Source organism: Electrophorus electricus, chromosome 2, assembly GCF_013358815.1.
Source record: "Electrophorus electricus isolate fEleEle1 chromosome 2, fEleEle1.pri, whole genome shotgun sequence".
Lineage (NCBI taxonomy): Eukaryota > Metazoa > Chordata > Actinopteri > Gymnotiformes > Gymnotidae > Electrophorus > Electrophorus electricus.
The window spans coordinates 18,817,126-18,835,672 of record NC_049536.1 but is presented as its reverse complement, the minus strand read 5'-3'; the positions used below and the strand labels follow the sequence as shown (position 1 = coordinate 18,835,672).

General features: G+C 46.1%; 1 protein-coding gene across 2 annotated transcripts in view; it reads left to right on the top strand.

The window, feature by feature from the left end:
- trappc9 (trafficking protein particle complex 9) overlaps positions 1–18,547 on the top strand; it is a 201,596-nt gene that overhangs the window by 76,127 nt on the left and 106,922 nt on the right. For both annotated transcript variants that reach the window (XM_035521889.1, XM_035521888.1), the window contains 2 exons: positions 83–234; positions 15,067–15,219. In XM_035521889.1, the coding sequence (XP_035377782.1) occupies positions 83–234; positions 15,067–15,219 (305 nt within the window). The remainder of the gene's footprint in view (positions 1–82; positions 235–15,066; positions 15,220–18,547) is intronic.

Below are 18,547 nucleotides of genomic sequence, written 5' to 3'. Positions count from 1 at the left end.
TTCCACCTTCCACCTTCCTGTGGTCTTAACTGTGGGTTGTGTGTGTGTGTGTGTGCGTGCATGGGTGTGTTTGCTCACACAGGGCTGCACAGATGTGTGGTGAGGATCTTTCCAGCGGTGTGTGCCTGCAGCTCTTTAATGGAGAAACCCAACAACTCACCATCACGCTGGAGAACATAGGCTCTGAGGACCTGCACACGCTGGAGGTCTCCTCAAAAACACTCACCACCAAAGGTACACACACCCTCACCCACATGCATGCTAGAAGTCTCCCCAAAAACACTAAGCCCCAAAGGTACGTACACACACACACACACACACACACACATATATGCACATGCTGGAGGTCTCCTCGAAAACACTCACCACCAAAGGTACACACACATGCTGTAATGCTCTCAAAATGTTCACCATCAAACCTACATACAAACACACACAGGAGGTCTTCTCAAGACAAAACATATGCACACTGTAGCTCACTGTATATGTGTGTGTGAGCAGTGGAGTAGTGATGCAGCTTTTACAGGCTTGAAGGTAAAACGCAGGTCTAAAGCAATAATTGCCTTGTGTGAACTAACCAACATTTTTAGCCATATTTGAGTGTTTGCTGTGTGTGTGTGTGTCTACAGGCTTACTATGAGAATAGTAAACATAAAGTTTATGAATGCGCGCGCGTGTGTGTCAGTGCTCATTGTCCTGTCTGTATCCTCTTTCGCGCACCTTTCACTTGCTGCTGCATCAGTGTGTTCGGTGCCATCCTTCCTCCAATCTCCCGCCCCCTCCTCAGCAATGGGTCGATGTGCAAGTTAACGCACTGGAGCGCAGGTACAGGGGACTGTTCCAGGCACCTGTGGGCTTAAATAACAGAACAGAAAGAAGAGGGCAAATAAGGAACGGCTGTTACTAAGGGGCTGTTACTAAGGGGCTGTTACTAAGAGGCTGTTACTAAGAGGGTGTTTGGGACAGTGGCACGTGAGTGAGTGGGCGTGTCCCACCTGCAGGGTGCCCATGACACTTGACACCATGACACCATGACACTTTCACTTTTAAAATTTATTTTAAAGATACATTTAGGCATAAGCCACTAGATTATAATGCCTTTACCAGTACCAAAGCCTAACATTCCATTAGCTCTGTCCAAACCTTTGACTTGTTTTTTTTTTTGTTTTTTTTTTATATATAAGTGCTCATACACACACTACCTTTTGTCTTTGAAGTTACCTTGGGAAAGAGACTGAGTAGCGCTAGGTGGCAGGGCTTTAGATTGGACCAATGGAGAGTCTGTGTGTGTGTGTGTGTGTGTGTGTGTGCGCGCACGTGTGTGCATGCAGACATTTGTGCATGTGTGTGTACATGTGCATTTGTGCCTGTGAGTGTGCTTGTGCGTGGTATGCATGTATGTTTGTGTTTCCACACGCGAGTACATGTGTGTGTGTGCACATCTATGTATATGTATGCATGCATGTGTGCATATTTGTGCATAAGTGTGTGTGTGCATGCCTTGAAGACAAACACTGAGGTTTGCTGCTAGTTAGCTTTGCTAGTGATCAAGTCTCCTGATCATTACCAAGACAGACTGACAGACTCCTGTCTGTGACAGTACGAGAGGAAAATGCACTTATGAGATCAGTGGACTTACAAAATCACTGGGGATCCAGCTCCAAGAAAGATATTTGAGCTTACGTTGGAGATGAGCGTTGTCGAAAAGAGGAGTCCCAGCCTGCTCTTGTCTGCTCGACCTGGGCGTCAGTACTGAGAGAGATGCACTTTGTTTTTCACAACGTAAAGCTCCACGTTTGCTGACATTAAGCCTTTAACTGGGCTAACTGCAGTACTGAATATGGCAAAGGACAGGCAGGGAGACCCAGTGCGAAGTCTGGGCCACCACTCCCTCTCAGTACGACCTTTTGGGGGAAAGTCTCTTCGGAGTCCCGGAGGTCCAGTTTGAAAAGGCCTATTTCCAGCGCGCTGCCTGCGGGTCAGCAGACGAGCGCTGCCGGGTCCCCTCTGCGTTCCCCCCAGCAGGACGGGAGAACGCGGCGAACCGAATTCCTTTTAAATCCGATCGGGGGGGGGAGGCGGGCGCCACAAGAGCGTCGCAGACAAGGAGGCGGCACGCTGGAGTTGTGTTGTTTAAGGAAAGAACGCATCCCGCTTTCGTGGTCTCCGTAGAGGGAGCCGAAGGTTTGAGGTGTTCCGCGCGATGAGAGCCGAGACGAGCTGGAAAGAAAGGACAGCGCAAGTGTCGTGTCCGATAGTCTTCCTGCCGTCTGATGGTACTGCTGCGAGAGAGAGGAGCAGAGAAATCAGAAATAAATCAGGCTCCTTCTATTATTATTCTTATTCTTATTGACACATGCTGGTTAAGAATTGCAGTGTAGAATGTAGGACCTCAAGTTAATGGGTGGTTGTTGGGTAACTGTGGCTGGTGGATCATTTGTTCGACTTGGAGGAAGCAGCCCCCACTTTATTCCCTGGGGGAGACGCGTGAAGGTGTGCGTTTCCCAGGGGAGACGCGTGAAGGTGTGCGTTTCCCAGGGGAGACGCGTGAAGGTGGTCTTACCTCACTGCTTCGGGTGGGTCTTGGGTTGTCCTCAGGTCGGTCTCGGTTCGGTGTTGCGTCAGTCACGCTTCTGAGGTGTAATTTTAGGTTCGTGATCGCTTCAGTGGTTTGATAAAAATCTTTCCCTTCTCAAAGACAGGAGTGACATTTGCTTAGAGACCTTTTGTCTTCAGGGTGCGTACTCTGATTTTAGTTCTGATGTGTTTATTTCTGTGGGAACTGCGATGTATATTAATATGGGGGGGGCGGTGGCAGGGCTAGGAAAATTCTCTAATGCGCTTTTATTAAAAATCTATTATGTAGGAGAAATAAAATGGAAAAGTTGTAGTGATGGAAATGGAAGGAGAGATTAGGGACATGGAGAAGATGGAGTGAGCATTAGGGAGTAGATCAGAAAGTGTGGTGTGTGTGTGTGTGTATGAGAGAGGGAGAATACAATCTGTAAGGGAAAGATATGGAGCAGATATATATAATACACACACACACACACACACACACACACACACAAATGCATGAGAGTTTGCTGGTGGCAGAGTTTGACTGTAAATGCCATGTCACATTTATCTGCCAAAGTGTTGACAGTGCTAATGAAAAAGGAACAGGCAGAGAGTGGGAGAAATATTACTGAATGTGGCCCTGCTCGCATGGACAAATGTCAGCACATCTCACAGAGGTCCGCGTGGAGACACACGGACACACACACGCACAACTCGCAGTTTTATGGTCTGGCACTTTTTGAGGATTCATTGGTGAAGCCATATCTACCAAACCTAAATATCTCGGAGAAAAGCACACATTAGCCACCGTGTTGTTTAGAATGGGAATCAAGTAGGAGACGGGGTGCAGGTGACCAGCATTCAACGTTAAACCGTGTGAATCTGGTGGCCCTTAGCTGTTTTACCGGTCACAATGGCTAATCATCTTAAATGCACACTGCACCCAAGCATGCTAATTTGACTAACCTGGAAACTAATTAGTGGGATCTCATCGATTCGTTTTACTGATTAAATCTAGTGGGGACCAGTTGGTGTGATCTCATTTGCATAATGCTGACCTCTGCTAGCATCACTTCCTAGCTGGTCCTGTTAACATGTTGAGCATATAGATGGAGCGTTATGAAAACTTTGTGAAAATTTTCTATATACATTTTCTCTATGATATCAGTAACCAAAAGGCATATTGACCTGCTCTGTGCAGAGAGACTGCAGCGGTTGGTTATCTACTTCCACTGTGACTTTTTAAAAAAAGATGCTAATTGTACACAGTTGTTGGTGAGCTGGAATCGTGCTGGACGTTGGCTCACAGCATTCAGTGTGTGCCCCGGTGACCCTGGACCTGCTGGAGCTCCCCTGCTGGGCTCTCTCTGGCTGCTTGCTCCTTGCAGAACAGCGGTTGAAATCTCCAGGGTCAGGCAGGGGGTCCGAACTCAGTGGGAAGAGCTGTAGGACTCTTTAGCCAAGAAAAAGGCACCGCCGATTCTGTAGTGGTGAGATGTGAGAGTAAGAAGCCAACACAAACACTCATACTGAGGACCCCTACTGGGATAGTTATCTTTCCCCCCCCCCCCCCCCCACACACACACGCACTCACTCTTTCTCTTTCTCTCCCTCCAAGATAGAGGCAGGCGCCCGTCAGGTTGTAGATATCTGGACATCAGTGAACCTGTTGATTGGTGAAATATCTGGATGTTAGAAAGTGAAGGACACCTTGGAGAGTCTGAGGTGAACGGGGTGACCATCCCCCCCTTATCTACCTTCTGAGCTTGTCTGTCAAATATCTACCTTTGTATTGTGAATTGTTGAGAAAGACTTATTCTGAGGTGAAGTTATTCTCTCTCTCTCTCTCTCTCCTCTACCTCTCTGTCCTCTATCCACCCTCTCTCTTCACTGTCTTTATCTCTGTCGGAGAGAGGACACCTCTCTGTCTTCGTCCCCCTGTCTCACAGTGATCAGAAACGCTCTTCTTTCAGCCCAGCAGTTCTGATGTCCACCTTTTCCTGACATCAAATGCTTTCTACTGAGTATAGACTCTGATGAGGTATTTTTCGGTGATTTGGCTTCGTTGTGAAAAGATGGCCCACCCGTTGGGATCCCTGTTTTGGACCCCAGGGTTCTGTTATTTCCACCCGAGTTCTGCTTTCATTAACTGCGTGTGTTCAACCTTTGTGAAGGTTCTTGTAGAGACCCGCTCACTGGTGGGACTAGTTTAAGGGTCGGGCTCTGCAGACTAAACGGCTGTGTTTTGACTTGTATATTTATTTATTTAGCAGTGGCACAATAATTATTCCTTGCATGTATTTGTGCATTCCCACACAAAGCAATAAGGGTGTGTGTACTGTCTGTTTTTCACTCTGTGTGTTTTCATCTCTTGAAGGGGTGTCTGTGGGGATAAGCTAAACCTTTATAAGTTCACATAATATTATTCCATTTCAGTAGACAGTGAAGGACAAGGGCATGAAGATCACTTCAGTGCTACTTTAAGAGGACATGCTCTGTGTGTGTGCGTACGTGCATGTGAGAGTTTGTATGTGTGTGTGTTAACTCTATTTGTCCTCCTAGCTGTGTAGTTCTGTAAAGGGTGCCCGCGGGTCCTTAAGTCTTAATTTGTCTGAAATTACATTTTACAAATTTAAGGCATTAATAAGTATTAAATTGACTCAAATCTGAAAATCTTTTTTCCCCTTCAGACACGTATAAACTTGCGGAAATGAAATTCCCATGACTAACAGGGTTAGTCTCAGTCGCCCAGTCACCGATTGTAAATCTGCAAACTATCTAGTGAAGATAACAAGCTATATTTTGATAAATTTAGTTAAGACATTTGTGGCGTGAATTCGTTTCCATGCTTACGGTATGAACGGGGGAAAATCCGCTTCACTGTACGCGAAGACGGATGGGAAACCGATCATCCTGAGAAGAGAAATGTACTCAATCAACTGAGGTCATTTTTAAAAGACATTTTAACAACAGCTTCTTACCGTGACCTATTAATATTTATACACTGGAAGTATTACTCTTTTTTGGAAGTTTGGATATATAGTCAGCGCCAACATTTTTCTTATAGCTGAGGCGAAATTTATTAAACATTTTTCGGTTCTGTTCGAGCTTGTTAGCATATAAGCTACACTGACCAAATGGCATTAACGCTAGCAAGCTAGTTAACTAACGTTACCCAAACCTAGTCCAGATGTTAGAACTCGACAGGAAATTCAAGTCAGGCTGTTTCATCTGTTGTTGTCCATCTCAACATGCTTCACTCAATTTATACTTCTCTAGTTAGCTACATATTTTGCGAATATGGCTTGAAGTCCTCCAATCAGCTCGTTAGCTCTAGCTTTCTCTAGCTAGCTAAGCTAAGTAACATGGCTCGTTAGTTATGCCATCACTAGCAAGCTACCATAAGAAAGGATCGGGTACACGGATCTTTATTCATTACTAACGGTATCGTGCTGTCATCTTTGTCCAAAGTCTGACTAATTTAACTAGCTATATCTCGTTCTGTAAGATTTTGTCAGTTTTATGCCCATTTGTTTTGTTTTGTTTTTTTTCCTCCAGTGTTCTTATGCCTCTCCAAAATGATGAACCTTCAACATTAGTCTGAAGGTATCTGTTCCTCAAAGGCCGTTTATAATATTTATTTAAGAGTTATTAGAAATGATTTTGAATCACTGCAAAACTGGTCTTACTGGGAAGAGCCTGAAGGCTGCTACAACTGCATCATCACTGGTAGTTCCCAGCTGTGATTCACTGTAAGCAGCTTCTCTGTCTCCTACCCCAGGTGTCCCACGCCGGTGCAGGTGAGTGATGCACAGCACTCTGTGTTCAGGAGGGTCTCCATCCCTTCGCTGCCGAAGGACATGCCAGCCTGTCTTCTCCAGTGACTGCACACCACAACAGGATCACACTGCTTTATATGGCAGTGGGCCTACAGTTTGGTGTGTTTAAAAACATAGAAATAATCATTTGGCCTAGAAACAGAAGGTTGAATTTGATAATTGAAGCTGTTCTCTGCGAATTGGTTTATTATCCACTTCATCTTTTCTCAGTTTTCTGAATTGCAGCCGGACTGGTTTTGTTGTGCATGTGTGTGATGTGATGTTTGGTCTATTTAAAGCAGTGCCGCTTTCCCACAGGGGAGTGTGTGTGTGTGTGTTTCTGTTCTCCCTACTCCCCTAGCCTCAATTTATTGCCTTGTCACTTGTGTTTTCCTTCTTCCTTCTTTCTCTCTTTCTGCACTCCCTCTCTCAACCAGAAACAGCAGTTTAGTTGTATTTATACACTGACTAGTCCTCAGAAAATGTCCATTTTGCTGCAGAATGGGAGCAACGTGGCATGTGGGTAAATTATATTTTTGGGGACACTGGGAGTAGAACTAGCCTAGTGTGGTATGCATGCTCTCAACCTGTAGTCTGGTATGCCTACGCCATGCCCTTGAACACCTCTTGTGAGAGACATGTTCGTCTGCGCTGTTCTCAGATCAGCTTTCTGATCTCGACCTTACTTTTGGCCTTTGGGTATCAAACGCCCAGCCAGGCCCTAGTCCTGCAGTGTCCATCTTGTGTGCTGCTCAGCTGCTTGCTCATGCCGTCACCATGGAGATGAAAGCAGTGTGGGACGTGGCTGGAGAGGGCTTTGAACCCCACCCCTCAGCTCCACCTCCTGCCAGGCCTGGTAATTAGCACAGATTGCTATGTGCCTTGCTTGGCGTTGTGGTTACTGCACACACAGAGTTACGGAGGCAGAAGAAAAGTACTGTCACAGGTAGGACTTGGGCACGTGTCTCCCCAGAGGTGGGTAAAGTTCCAGAGTGGGGTGGGATGCTGTGTTGAAACAGCAGAGCATTCCTTTAACACCCTTGCCGCAGAGGCGTGAGTTGAACGTTTAAGAGCCCAAGCGGCGTGTGCTGCCTGATCTAATTAAAGGTTCTAATTTCTAGGCAGGCGCATCAGAACCCTGCATGATCCCCAGCGCATGCCCTGCTCTCGTTTCCCGCCGCTGAAGTGCATTTGCGGGATGTGGCGTGATATCGGGAGTTTGAGTCTGATAGCTGTCCCATACCTTTCAGTGACACACTTGACCTTTGACTCTTGACATGATTTTCCTTCTCACAGAATGTTTACTTCTTGAAGGTTTTTGTTTCTCTCAGACACCAATGAAATGATCTTTCAGTGCTCTTACAGAGTGGCATAGCTGTGGAGAAAAAGTGTGTGTCGACCCACATTTTGTCATCCCTGCTGTTTTTGTGAGTTTGCTGAAGTTTCGGGTTCTAGAAGCTTTGGGTTCTAGAAGCTTTGGGTTCTAGAAGCATTTTCATGTCATTCTATGAAAGCACCAGAAAGCACTAGCAAGCTCCCTGGGCCCATCGTTCAGAGGGTTTTGGAATGGAGAGTGCATGCTTGGGAAGCGGTGCAAGGTTGGGGAGGCTGCTTCACAGGGTGTGGGTGGTGCTGGAGTTGGGAGAGGGCCAGTGTTAGATATGCAGAGAGCAGATGGAGTAATGTCTCATCTGAAGGATGAGGACATGGAGTGGCACAGAAGTCACTATGAACTCTGAGTCAACACTCTCGCACACAAACACACACATGCACATGCTTTGGAATGACTCTACCTTATAACCCAGTAGGAGCGATTGTTTGCAACTTTCACCTGTGCAACACACACGGGCGTACACACTGGAACACACACATTTACACTGACACACACACACACACACACACATACACACACAGGTACATTCTGGCACATAAACACACAAGCTCCCAGGTTGCTCTGGCAGGGCTGAGGGGCTTACGTACTGCCAATGAGCAGCCAACGGATACAAGCTTGAGAGTGTGCAATGAAAAACATGAAGCATTTGTATAAAACTCCTCTTCCTGCAGTTCCCCTTACCTCAGATGGGGGCAATACATCTCTCTCTTTCTCTCCCTTACACTTTTTCTCTCTTCTCCCTCTTCTTTCTCTCTCCCCTCCATCTCTCCACGATCTCTCTCTGTGCAAATATGCAACGCGAGCTAATAGCGACTGTTTTATTGCCGAGGATATTGAAACCTGCATGTTCAGCCCAGACGTTTAGTAAAAGCTGACTAGGTTTGTGAGCACCCCGCTGGCACCGGACCGTTGTTAACCTCTGCCAGATTTTCCTGCTCTAACAACAGTGCTCTCAGATCATTAGTTAACCCTTCACAAGTAGAATCGGGAGGAGGAGAGTGCGATGTGTCATGCGCACGTGCATCGTGGCTGGAATGATGACTCACAGCTGGGAACTATCAGTGATGATGCAGTTGTAGCAGCCTTCAGGTTCTTCCCAGTAAATACCATTATTGTGACTGTAAACATGGCGGGTGAGTCAGAAATGTGTAGGAAATGAGCACTGTGAGACACTGTCATCCTATGTGTGCATCTTAAGTATCCATAAGCTATGTGTGTGTGTGTCTTAAGCATGTGTAAGACACACACTCACATTTCCATTTCCTGTGGCTTCACACATCTGTAGTTCTGAAATGTAAAAGATGGTAGCCAGCTGCCCTTTATGAACTACACCAGGGAACCCCTAAGCACAGCAGGTAAACTCCCCCAGTGACCCTGAACCTGCTCCATTCTACACTCACATTGCCTTTGGTGGGACCCTGCTGTTCTGGCCACTTGATGCTGAACATTATGAAAGCGGAGCAAGCAAATCAGCTAGTATGACTGCACTCAAGTCAGGTCTGTAATGCTTCTGTAGATATGAAGGTAAATAGTAGTATAAAATACTAGCCCTGAAACCACCTAAACTCTCCCACCAGTCCCTGACACTATACCCCTGTCCCAGTCTCTGACAGTCACCCCAAGAGCTCCACAATCATCCAGCATTTGTGCATTATTTCATATAACTTGGTGGATGATAGTTTTTGTTGCTGCTGTTATTTATGTATTAATAGTATTTTAGGTCACAACAGTTCATTCATGCAAAAATCCAGCTTTTATTTTATTCGACTCCAAAGCTGTGGCTGGTGCCCTGGACGGGGACAGGTCCGTGGGTGTAGGAACATTTGTATTTATTTATTTATCGCGCACCAGATTAAAAAGTCACTCATGTGCAAAGCTCTGTGAGCCCCGGGCAGAAATATGACTGCAAATATGGTGCCTGCAGGTATTCAAGAAAACCAAAAGGCCATTTACTTTGATTCAAAAGGAATTTGATTTGATTAGCAGCTAAATTATAGTGGGCCTCATTCACCAATAATAATAACAGTGCGGCTCACGCGCCAACTTTTCTTAAGAATTTTTTTCTTAAAACCCATTGATGTAGTTTTCATGATTTTGACATTCATCAATATTTTCTTACTTGGTATTTGTTCGTGGCTAAGAACAGAATCTACATGTACTTGGGCACAGATGCAGACATTTCATTTCTGATATTTGTGTGAAATGTTGCGTTTTCTACAGTTCTACAGTTATATAATATAGGATTTGTATTAGAATATTTAAATGATATTTGTATCATATATTTTTTTTAATTTTCATTATTTTAAAATGTAAAATTTTAAATTATAATTATGGTTTTTGCAGGACCTTGTGCAGGGGCACCGGCATCGTCTGCACTGTCTTCCTGGCCTTCTCAAACGGCCGCGAGATGATCGGCATGTCTAGTGATTTATACGAATCAGCCGAACTCCGGTGTCTTCATTAAAGAAACGTAGCACACGATAGAGCCTAAGACTTGCTGCTATGACCATCAGACTTGATGTGTCCTCAGTGGTATTATGAAGCTCCTAGAGACGTTGCTACAGGGCCTACACCTGCAGATTTTCCAGATTTTCCATCCTGCCTTTAAACGGAATAAGGTATGCTGACAGAGCAGCCAGTAAGTTGAACCAGTCAGTCTGCGACAACAAAAATGTCCGGATTTGGATTCAGCGATCATTACTATCAAGGCCTTAGTGTACCCTGTATGGTGCTACTGTGTAGCACTACAGCCCTCCGTGAGTTTTTAGAGCCTTGATGCAAAACAAAAGGCCAAAATGTTTTTTGGGTCTAATTATTTACATGCAAATGTGTTAACTAGAAATGTAGACCTTCGCATTCTGTGCATCAGCCACAGGGAGTAGAGTGAGGGCACATTCAGACTGCTCTTTTGCGCTCCATTGCAGATGATGGCACAGTCCACAGGTGTGGTCAGGTGCGGGTCAGGTGGTGTGGTCAGGTACGGGTCAGGCATCCGGCCTTTTCAGTTCAGAGTTGCCTCAAGGAACTTGTGCATTGCTCACACACATGAGTTTGGGTCTTTATAATATTGGGTTTTATAGCATGTTCATGGTTTAGTGCTGTGTATTATAATGTGTTCAGTAGGGTGTTCTGCAGTGTTTTCTTTTTTTTTCCCAGTAGTTTTGGGTTTCTAGAATATGCTGGTATTAGGGTGTTCTGTGTTCTCTAGTACTTTGTTTTGTAAGGGTGTTCAGTAGTATTGTGGTTTATAAGGTGTTCTGTAGTGTTGTGTAATATGTACTGTCCCAGCTAAAGCATGTATGCAGTACTGTGCTCTAGTGTAATATTTATTGTCTCAGTTAAAGCATGTGTGCAGTACTGTATATGGGACAATAAATATTACTCTACAGAATAAAAAGGGTTTGCAGTACTATTGAGTAATATTTATTGTGCTCTCCACTCTGCACTGGATTGTGTAGTGTTGCTGCATAGTGGAGCATTTTGATCTAGTATGTCTTTCTGTTTTTAATGAGATTAACCAGACAGACAGATTAATGCTTGTGCTTAACATTTGCATGCGCACAGCTGTTATCTGAAAGCTCAGCATTACAATGCTGGTTCTGGATGTGTTCTCTTGCCACTTTTCTCTTAGGTCTTTTATATTGCCACACCCATGATTTCACACTATGGAACTGGGTGGGTAGTTTTCCAGTGATCTTCAGCCTGCATTTGTTCCCATTCTCGCCCTTTCCTAAGCGCGTCTGGCTGCAGGAGCTTCTGTCTTGTATTAAATGTCTTTGCGCTTGTGATCTGTTTGTCACAGGGCATGGTCAGCATTTCCCCACATACACAGAGAGAGAGAGAGAGAGAGAGAGAGAGAGAGAGAGGCAGGCAGATGATCCAAGGGCAGCTCTGCCGTGGGTTTATTGGGGCGGGTGCGGGGCGGCACTCGCTGCAGCACATGGCATGACCGCCGGAGCACAGGGCATGTTCAAGCATTTTTCAGTGCTCCGTAATAAAGCTGAAACCTAACGACTTTAACCTCGCTCTTTGACTCTGACAGAAGAGGGTTCCACACGGTCTCACACACACATACACACACACACTTGTAGCAACAGGGTGAGAGAAATCCTTTTGTTTGCATCTTTAGTGGTAAGTGATAAAATGTAGTAAACAAGCAGCAAAATGGGGCCCGATGCTGTGGTCATGGACGGTCTAGTGTCTGGGATGTCGGGTGTGGTGCTGTGCTGTGATTGGCTCTGCAATATCCTGGGAGATAAATGACCCAATTGGCTGGCAGTGACCGTGCCTGAGACCAGCCTCTGATCGCCCAGGATGTTCATGTCATTTTGTTTTAACAGCAGGCGCTGTTTGCGGCTCCTTTGCCGGCTGTCCGTCAATCTTGCGGTGATTCCAGCCCTCCGTATCACTGCCGGCCAAGGTGGGCGGCGCAGTTGGTTTTCACGAGCGACTCTGCCAAACTTTAAAATCAATTGGCAGTGGCAAACTACGTCTGTTTGGCATGGGCAGCCAGCAGCTAAAGAAATGCATCTGGTTGAGTTTTTTTTGTGGAGAAACTCAAGAGCCATGTGTCCTAGAATAATGACAGAGGCTTCTTACAGGCCATGTTACCGGCCGTGTCGGCTGTGGATGTCTCTAATCGTGTCATTCTCCACAGCGAGGTGGCAAGGATTTAACATGCTCAAGGGTGGCCATTTGACAGAAGAAAAGCTTCTTCTTTTCTTCCTCTGGTCACTACTGCTCTGTGTACTAATTACACACAACACAACTTGCTGCTAAACCCCCTACACCCCTTTGTGCTTTGGTGGTTTCCTTTGTCTTTTCACTTCGCGTAGTTAGTATCATCCCCTCGGAGTGTCTGCGTAACGCTCCTTTTTTATTTGAAGTTATGAAAATCTCTCTCTCTCTCTCTCACACACACACACACACACACACACACACACACACAGATTTAGGCTGACTACACAGTGTAAATAATTGAGCAGAGAGGAATCAGAGAGTCTGCAGAGACGCTGACAGGCTCTGAGACATGGAGCAGCAGTGAAGGGGAGCTGAGCCGAAAGTTTAGATCCTCATATAGTACTCTGTTCACTCTCCCTGTCTCTGTCTCTGTCTCTCTCTCTCTCTCTCTCTCTCTCTCTCTCTCTCTCTCTGTCTCTGTCTCTCTTGCTTTTGTCTGTCGATCTCTCTCTCTCTCTCTCTCTCTCTCTCTCTCTCTCTCTCTCTCTGTCTCTGTCTCTCTCTCTCTCTCTTTTTCTCTCTCTCTCTCTCTCTGTCTCTGTCTCTGTGTCTCTCTCTCTCTCTCTCTCTCTCTCTCTGTCTCTGTCTCTCTCTCTCTCTCTCTTTCTCTCTCTCTCTCTCTCTCTGTCTCTGTTGCTTTTGTCTGTCGATCTCTCTCTCTCTCTCTCTCTCTCTCTCTCTCTCTCTCTAAAGTTTGGTTGAACCACAGCATGATGGCACGAAAGCCATGTCTGAATGAGTGCAGAGTGAATGATTGAATAAACTGGCCACATTTAATCAAGCTACTAGGTTAGCAACATGGGCAAACATCCCAGAATCCGCTTTACATTTAATGCACACAAGTGTAATTTAAACACTGTCTCTTTATGATGTTTGTGCTGCAAGTTTGTTTTTTGTTTTGTTTTTTTTCTTTATAAAATGCGTGCACTTTTCGGAGAGTTCCCGTGACTTGCGCTAATCTTTACAAGGAAGGATGCAGAAACGATGTGTGCGTGCGCACATCTGCATACATTCATGTATGTGCGTGTGTGTGTGCCTGTATGGGGGTCTGCATGAATTTGTGTGTGTGTTTGTGTGTGTGTGTGTGTGTGTGTGTGTGTGCGCTTGTGTGTGTGTGTGTGTGTGTGTGTCTGGTTAGCCTCTCTCCTTGCTGCATCTTAAGTTTTTATTACCTGTCTGTAGGTCATGTTTTGACAGCAGATATTTCTGCTCCGCTCCCAAGCTGTGTTGTTTCTTCAGTCTGATATATAACTACCCCTCTCTCTGTCACCAAAATATAATTCTATTTATCTCTTCTGGGAAAGTTTTGGCAAGTTATTCAGAGAGCAGTTCATAATGCCGTACTGCCTGCAGCTGTGTGGGTGACATTGAGGGAGAGCGAGCTTCCAAACCGGCCCTTCCTCCTGGAGCTGTTAAACGTCCACTTAGTGGCCGATGGCGTTGAGTCGCAGGTGCCTTGTCATCTCCTCTGTGGACTGAATCAGGAGTGTCCAGCCTTACATGCAAAGGGTCAGTGCGGTTCTCATTCACCCCAATCAGGAACATGTCAGATTCCATGACACTGCATTTAGCCTAGAGGTCAGAGGTTGGGCCAACCAGGCAGGAGTGCCCCTGATTCCGTGATGTTGCATTTATCCTGAAGGTCAGACGTTGAGCAAACCAGGCAGGCGCGCACCTGGTGGTCTTCTTTAATTGACGAGTAGCATCTCTGCTGTCTTTTTAGAGCATAAACCCGCACCCGCATACAGGTCCTGTGCAGATCTGCCTGCCCACCTCTGGCCTGGTTGCTAACAGTTACCTTTATACCTGACCACTGCCAATATTGCATACTGCTGTTGTGATGTGCGCATTGGCTCGGCTGTTCTCAGCACTGATCTGAGAGGTGCCAGTGAGAGCCACCTTACTTCTGTGGTCCTGACGCTCACAGTGCACGGAAGAAGTAGCAGAGTTCAACACTGACTGCGTGCATTCTACTGGACGTGTATTTCTTGATCTGACAAGCTTGATGCGATCAAATAATAACAAGACAACTACATAACAAGAATATCTCTCTCTTGCTCATGCCCACCCCCACCTCTCTCTAAGTGTATAGTATTTTACTTTGTTTTACTGGGTAAATTATATACTTAGTTTTTCTCCTATTAGTGAGACACCAGCCTGGGTAGTTTTGGCTGTAGTATATGTTAATTTTAGCAACACATTTCTGCATAGAAAATTCAGACCGTTGATTCAGTTCTTGTCCTCGTCAGCCACAGAAATGATATTTTTTCCTTTTTTTGTTTGTCTAAAGTTATTTAAAAAGTCCTCAGTCCATGAGGAACATGTGAATGTTTCACACTTGATTTCGCACTGTTGCTTACACTGATCCCAGATCAGCAGCAGGGACCCAGCTGGTTATTCAGTTAAAGCAGGGCACCAGTCCCACTTGCCAGACTTATCTCCAACTCTAACCACAGTTGTTAAAAAGTAAAACATTTACACTTGCCATTTCAGAGACATTGATGATATTCCATTTTCTCTCTCTCTCTCTCTCTCTCTCTCTCTCTCTCTCTCTAGAGAAGTTATTTGGAGAGTTTCTGAGCTGGGACATGCATGACGCGCTGTCCCGTCTCCCCCTGAAAGCAGGCCAGGCCCTCGCCCTCACCGTTAACATCAGCGCCAAACTGGATTTCTCTGGCCAGGAAAGCCTGCTTCAGGACCTCAATGATGGTCAGAACCCTCATGTCTCTCTCTCAAGCTCACTCACATGCGTGCGCGCACACACACACACACAAGCTTGTTAAACCCAAGCACAAAAGTGTTCAATTAAAAGGTCTGAAAGAGTTGCGCTTTAATCTCTCATCTCCTTCCATTCGGTCTCCACCCCACCCCTTCTCCCTGGGTCACAGCACTGCGGCTGCTACGTGCCAGGGTCTCTGGCCCATGACATCATTCCTTTAGGTCCTTGTGCACGGTTGCTCAGCAGTTCCAGGGGTTTGCTCATGTCAGGTTTGCACCTCACAAGTCAGCACCTCAACCTGGTTCTGGGTGCCGGCATAAGTGATCCATTTTCATGTCGAGCTAAATTGTTCAGCGCATTCATTTTGAAAGTGTGAGGGGAATAATATGCTTGGTTGAGAAGATCCAAAGGTAGCACCTCACACTTTGGTATTGCACGTCACCTTTTTAGCGCGGACGGAAGCTCCTGCGTGAAAATGGTTGGACATCTTTAGCGTGCAGTATTTGCTTTCCTCCTTTCTCTCTCTGTGCCTTGTATTTGTCGTTAGTATGAATGAGGAGTAGGTGAGTGAGCTTCACATCCCTCCACAGACTCTCTCTGCTCCTCCCACTACCGTCTCCTTTCCTCTGGCTCCTCCTCCTATATTTGCTCCTCCACTGTGCCTCCTCCCACGCTCCCCTTCTTTCCCCAGCAATGTGGCGGAGGTGGTTTAATAATTTGCTACAGTAACAGAGGCTTTGAGTAACCCTGATAAGTCTCACTTTCTCTCTTATCCTAAACAACAGACCGAAGTATTTTTTTTCTAGTCGCGTCCTATGCATGGGAAGCAGTGAACAGAGCTGATGCTATCCGGGACGCTAAAACGCATTACCGTGGTCCTTCAACCTCCACTGGCTGTGGCTGTTGTTGCTGAGATGGGCATTTAGCGGGGTGTGATTAAACGTGCACTCCGGCAGTAATTAAAAACTGCATGTTTGCTGCTCCTTCCTAATGAGTTTTGGGTGGCAGTAAGTCTTTGATATCGGCTAGCTGACATCTGTCTTTGGTATTATTGTTTACTCTGTTCTGATTTCCTATTTACATTCTCTTAATATGATGTCCAAATGGGCTGCCAGTCAGCCCTAACAATACGTTTATTTATCTCTATATTCATTCCTTTCTTTTGGTTTTAAAAAACCATAAAGGTAATCCCCGTTCACTGTTGTGCATTTTTCCGGCTAATTTTATATTGATATAGATGGAGCCCATTTCGTAAACCCCGCTGACTTAAATTGTGATTTATGCTCCACGCCTTCCATTTCTGACTGTTTTGGTTAGTACCAAAAAAAAACCTGAGAATTTTAGGGAGAGAGACAGGGAGATGGGTGACAGTCTGATTAAACTCTGGGTTGTCACCAGAGTGGCAGACTGAAACTGAATTGGTAGAGAGTTTATTTTGGGGCGTCCATTGGGGGGTTGTCCATTTGAGTGTTGGAACCCCATGCCATAGTGTGTGAGGGGGTGTATTGGACTGCCCCCACTGAGCCTTCTCCCCAAGCCAGGAAATATCCACGCACACTGTGTGTCCAAGCAAATTGCATGTCATCCACGGACTCTGTGTCCACGCACACTGTGTGTCTTCTGCGCACGCTGTGTCCATACACTTTTTGCCCACGTTGTCGGCCACACGCACTGTACGTCATCCACACACACTGTATGTCGTCCGTCACTCTGTGTCCACACACACTGTATGTCGTCTACTCAGTCGATGTCCACACACTGTATATTACCAATGCACTGTGTCCACACACTCTGTATGTTGTTTTACGGACTCTGTGTCCACACACACTGCATATTGTCTATGTACTCTGCGTCCACACACACTGCGTCCACACACTGTGTATCCACAAACACTGTATGTCGTCCACGCACTCTGTATCTTCCCACATACTTTGTATCCAAACGCACTGTATGTCATCTTCGTACTCTGTATCCACACACTGCATGTCGTCCACGCACACTATAGGTCGTCCACACACACTTTCTTACACGCACTCTGTATCTACACACACACTGCATGTTGTCTATGTACTCTGCACATACACACTGCATCTTGTCCACGCACTGTGTATCCACACACTGTCATCCACGCACTGTGTATCCACACACTGTCGTCCACGCACTCTGTATCTACACACGCTGTGTCGTCTTTGCACTCTGTATCTACACACGCTGTGTCTTCCACGCACTTTGTATCCACACACACTGTATGTTGTCCTTGCACTCTGTATCCGCACACTGTATGTCGTCCATGCACTCTGTATGTCGTTTACAAATTCCCTGTCCACACACACTATGTAGAACATGTCGTCTGTGCACTCTGCAGCACACATTGCATGTTCTCTGTGCACTCTGTATCTACACACACTGTGTGTCGTCCACACACGCGGTATCCACATACACTGCACGTCATCTACACACCGTCATCTTCACACTGTATCCACATATTGTACGTCGTCCACGCACTCTGTCCTTACACATACTGTATGTCATCCACACACACTGTATGTCGTCGACGCACACTGTCATCCATGCACTGTGTATCCACACCCACTGTCTATCTTCCACACACTTTTATCTACACACAGTGTCATCTTCACACTCCTCACTGTATCCGAACACTGTATGTCTTACGCGCATGCTGTATGCTATTGTCCACGCGCTCTGTATGTCCATTCACTCTGTGTCCACGCACACTTTATCTTGTCCATGCACACTGTATCTCATTCACACATTCTTTGTCCACACACTGTATGTCTTCCACTCACTCTGTATCCACACACACTGTCGTCCACGCACTGTGTACCTACCCACACTGTGTGTCTTCCACACACAGTGCATGTCGTCCACGCACTCTGTGTGTCATTTACGGGCTCCTTGTCCACACACACTGTATGTGGTCTTCGCGCTCTGTATCCACACACTGTATGTCGAGCACGTCATCCATGCACTCTGTGTCCACACACATTAGGTCTTGTCCGTGCACTGTCTCCACACACAGTCATCCACACACACTAGATGTCGTCCACGCCCTCCGTATCCATACAACGTATGTCGTCCACTCACTCTGTGTTCACACACGCTTGTAGCGCACGCATGCTGTCATCCACGCGCTGTCTACACGCACCGTATGTTGTGCGCACACTCTTTGTTCATGCACACTGTATATCATCCTCACACGCTGCATGTGGTCTACAAACTCTTTGTCCAAGCACACTGTGTCGTGCATGCATACTGTTTCCACACACAGTGTGTCGTCCACACGCTGTATGTCACCTA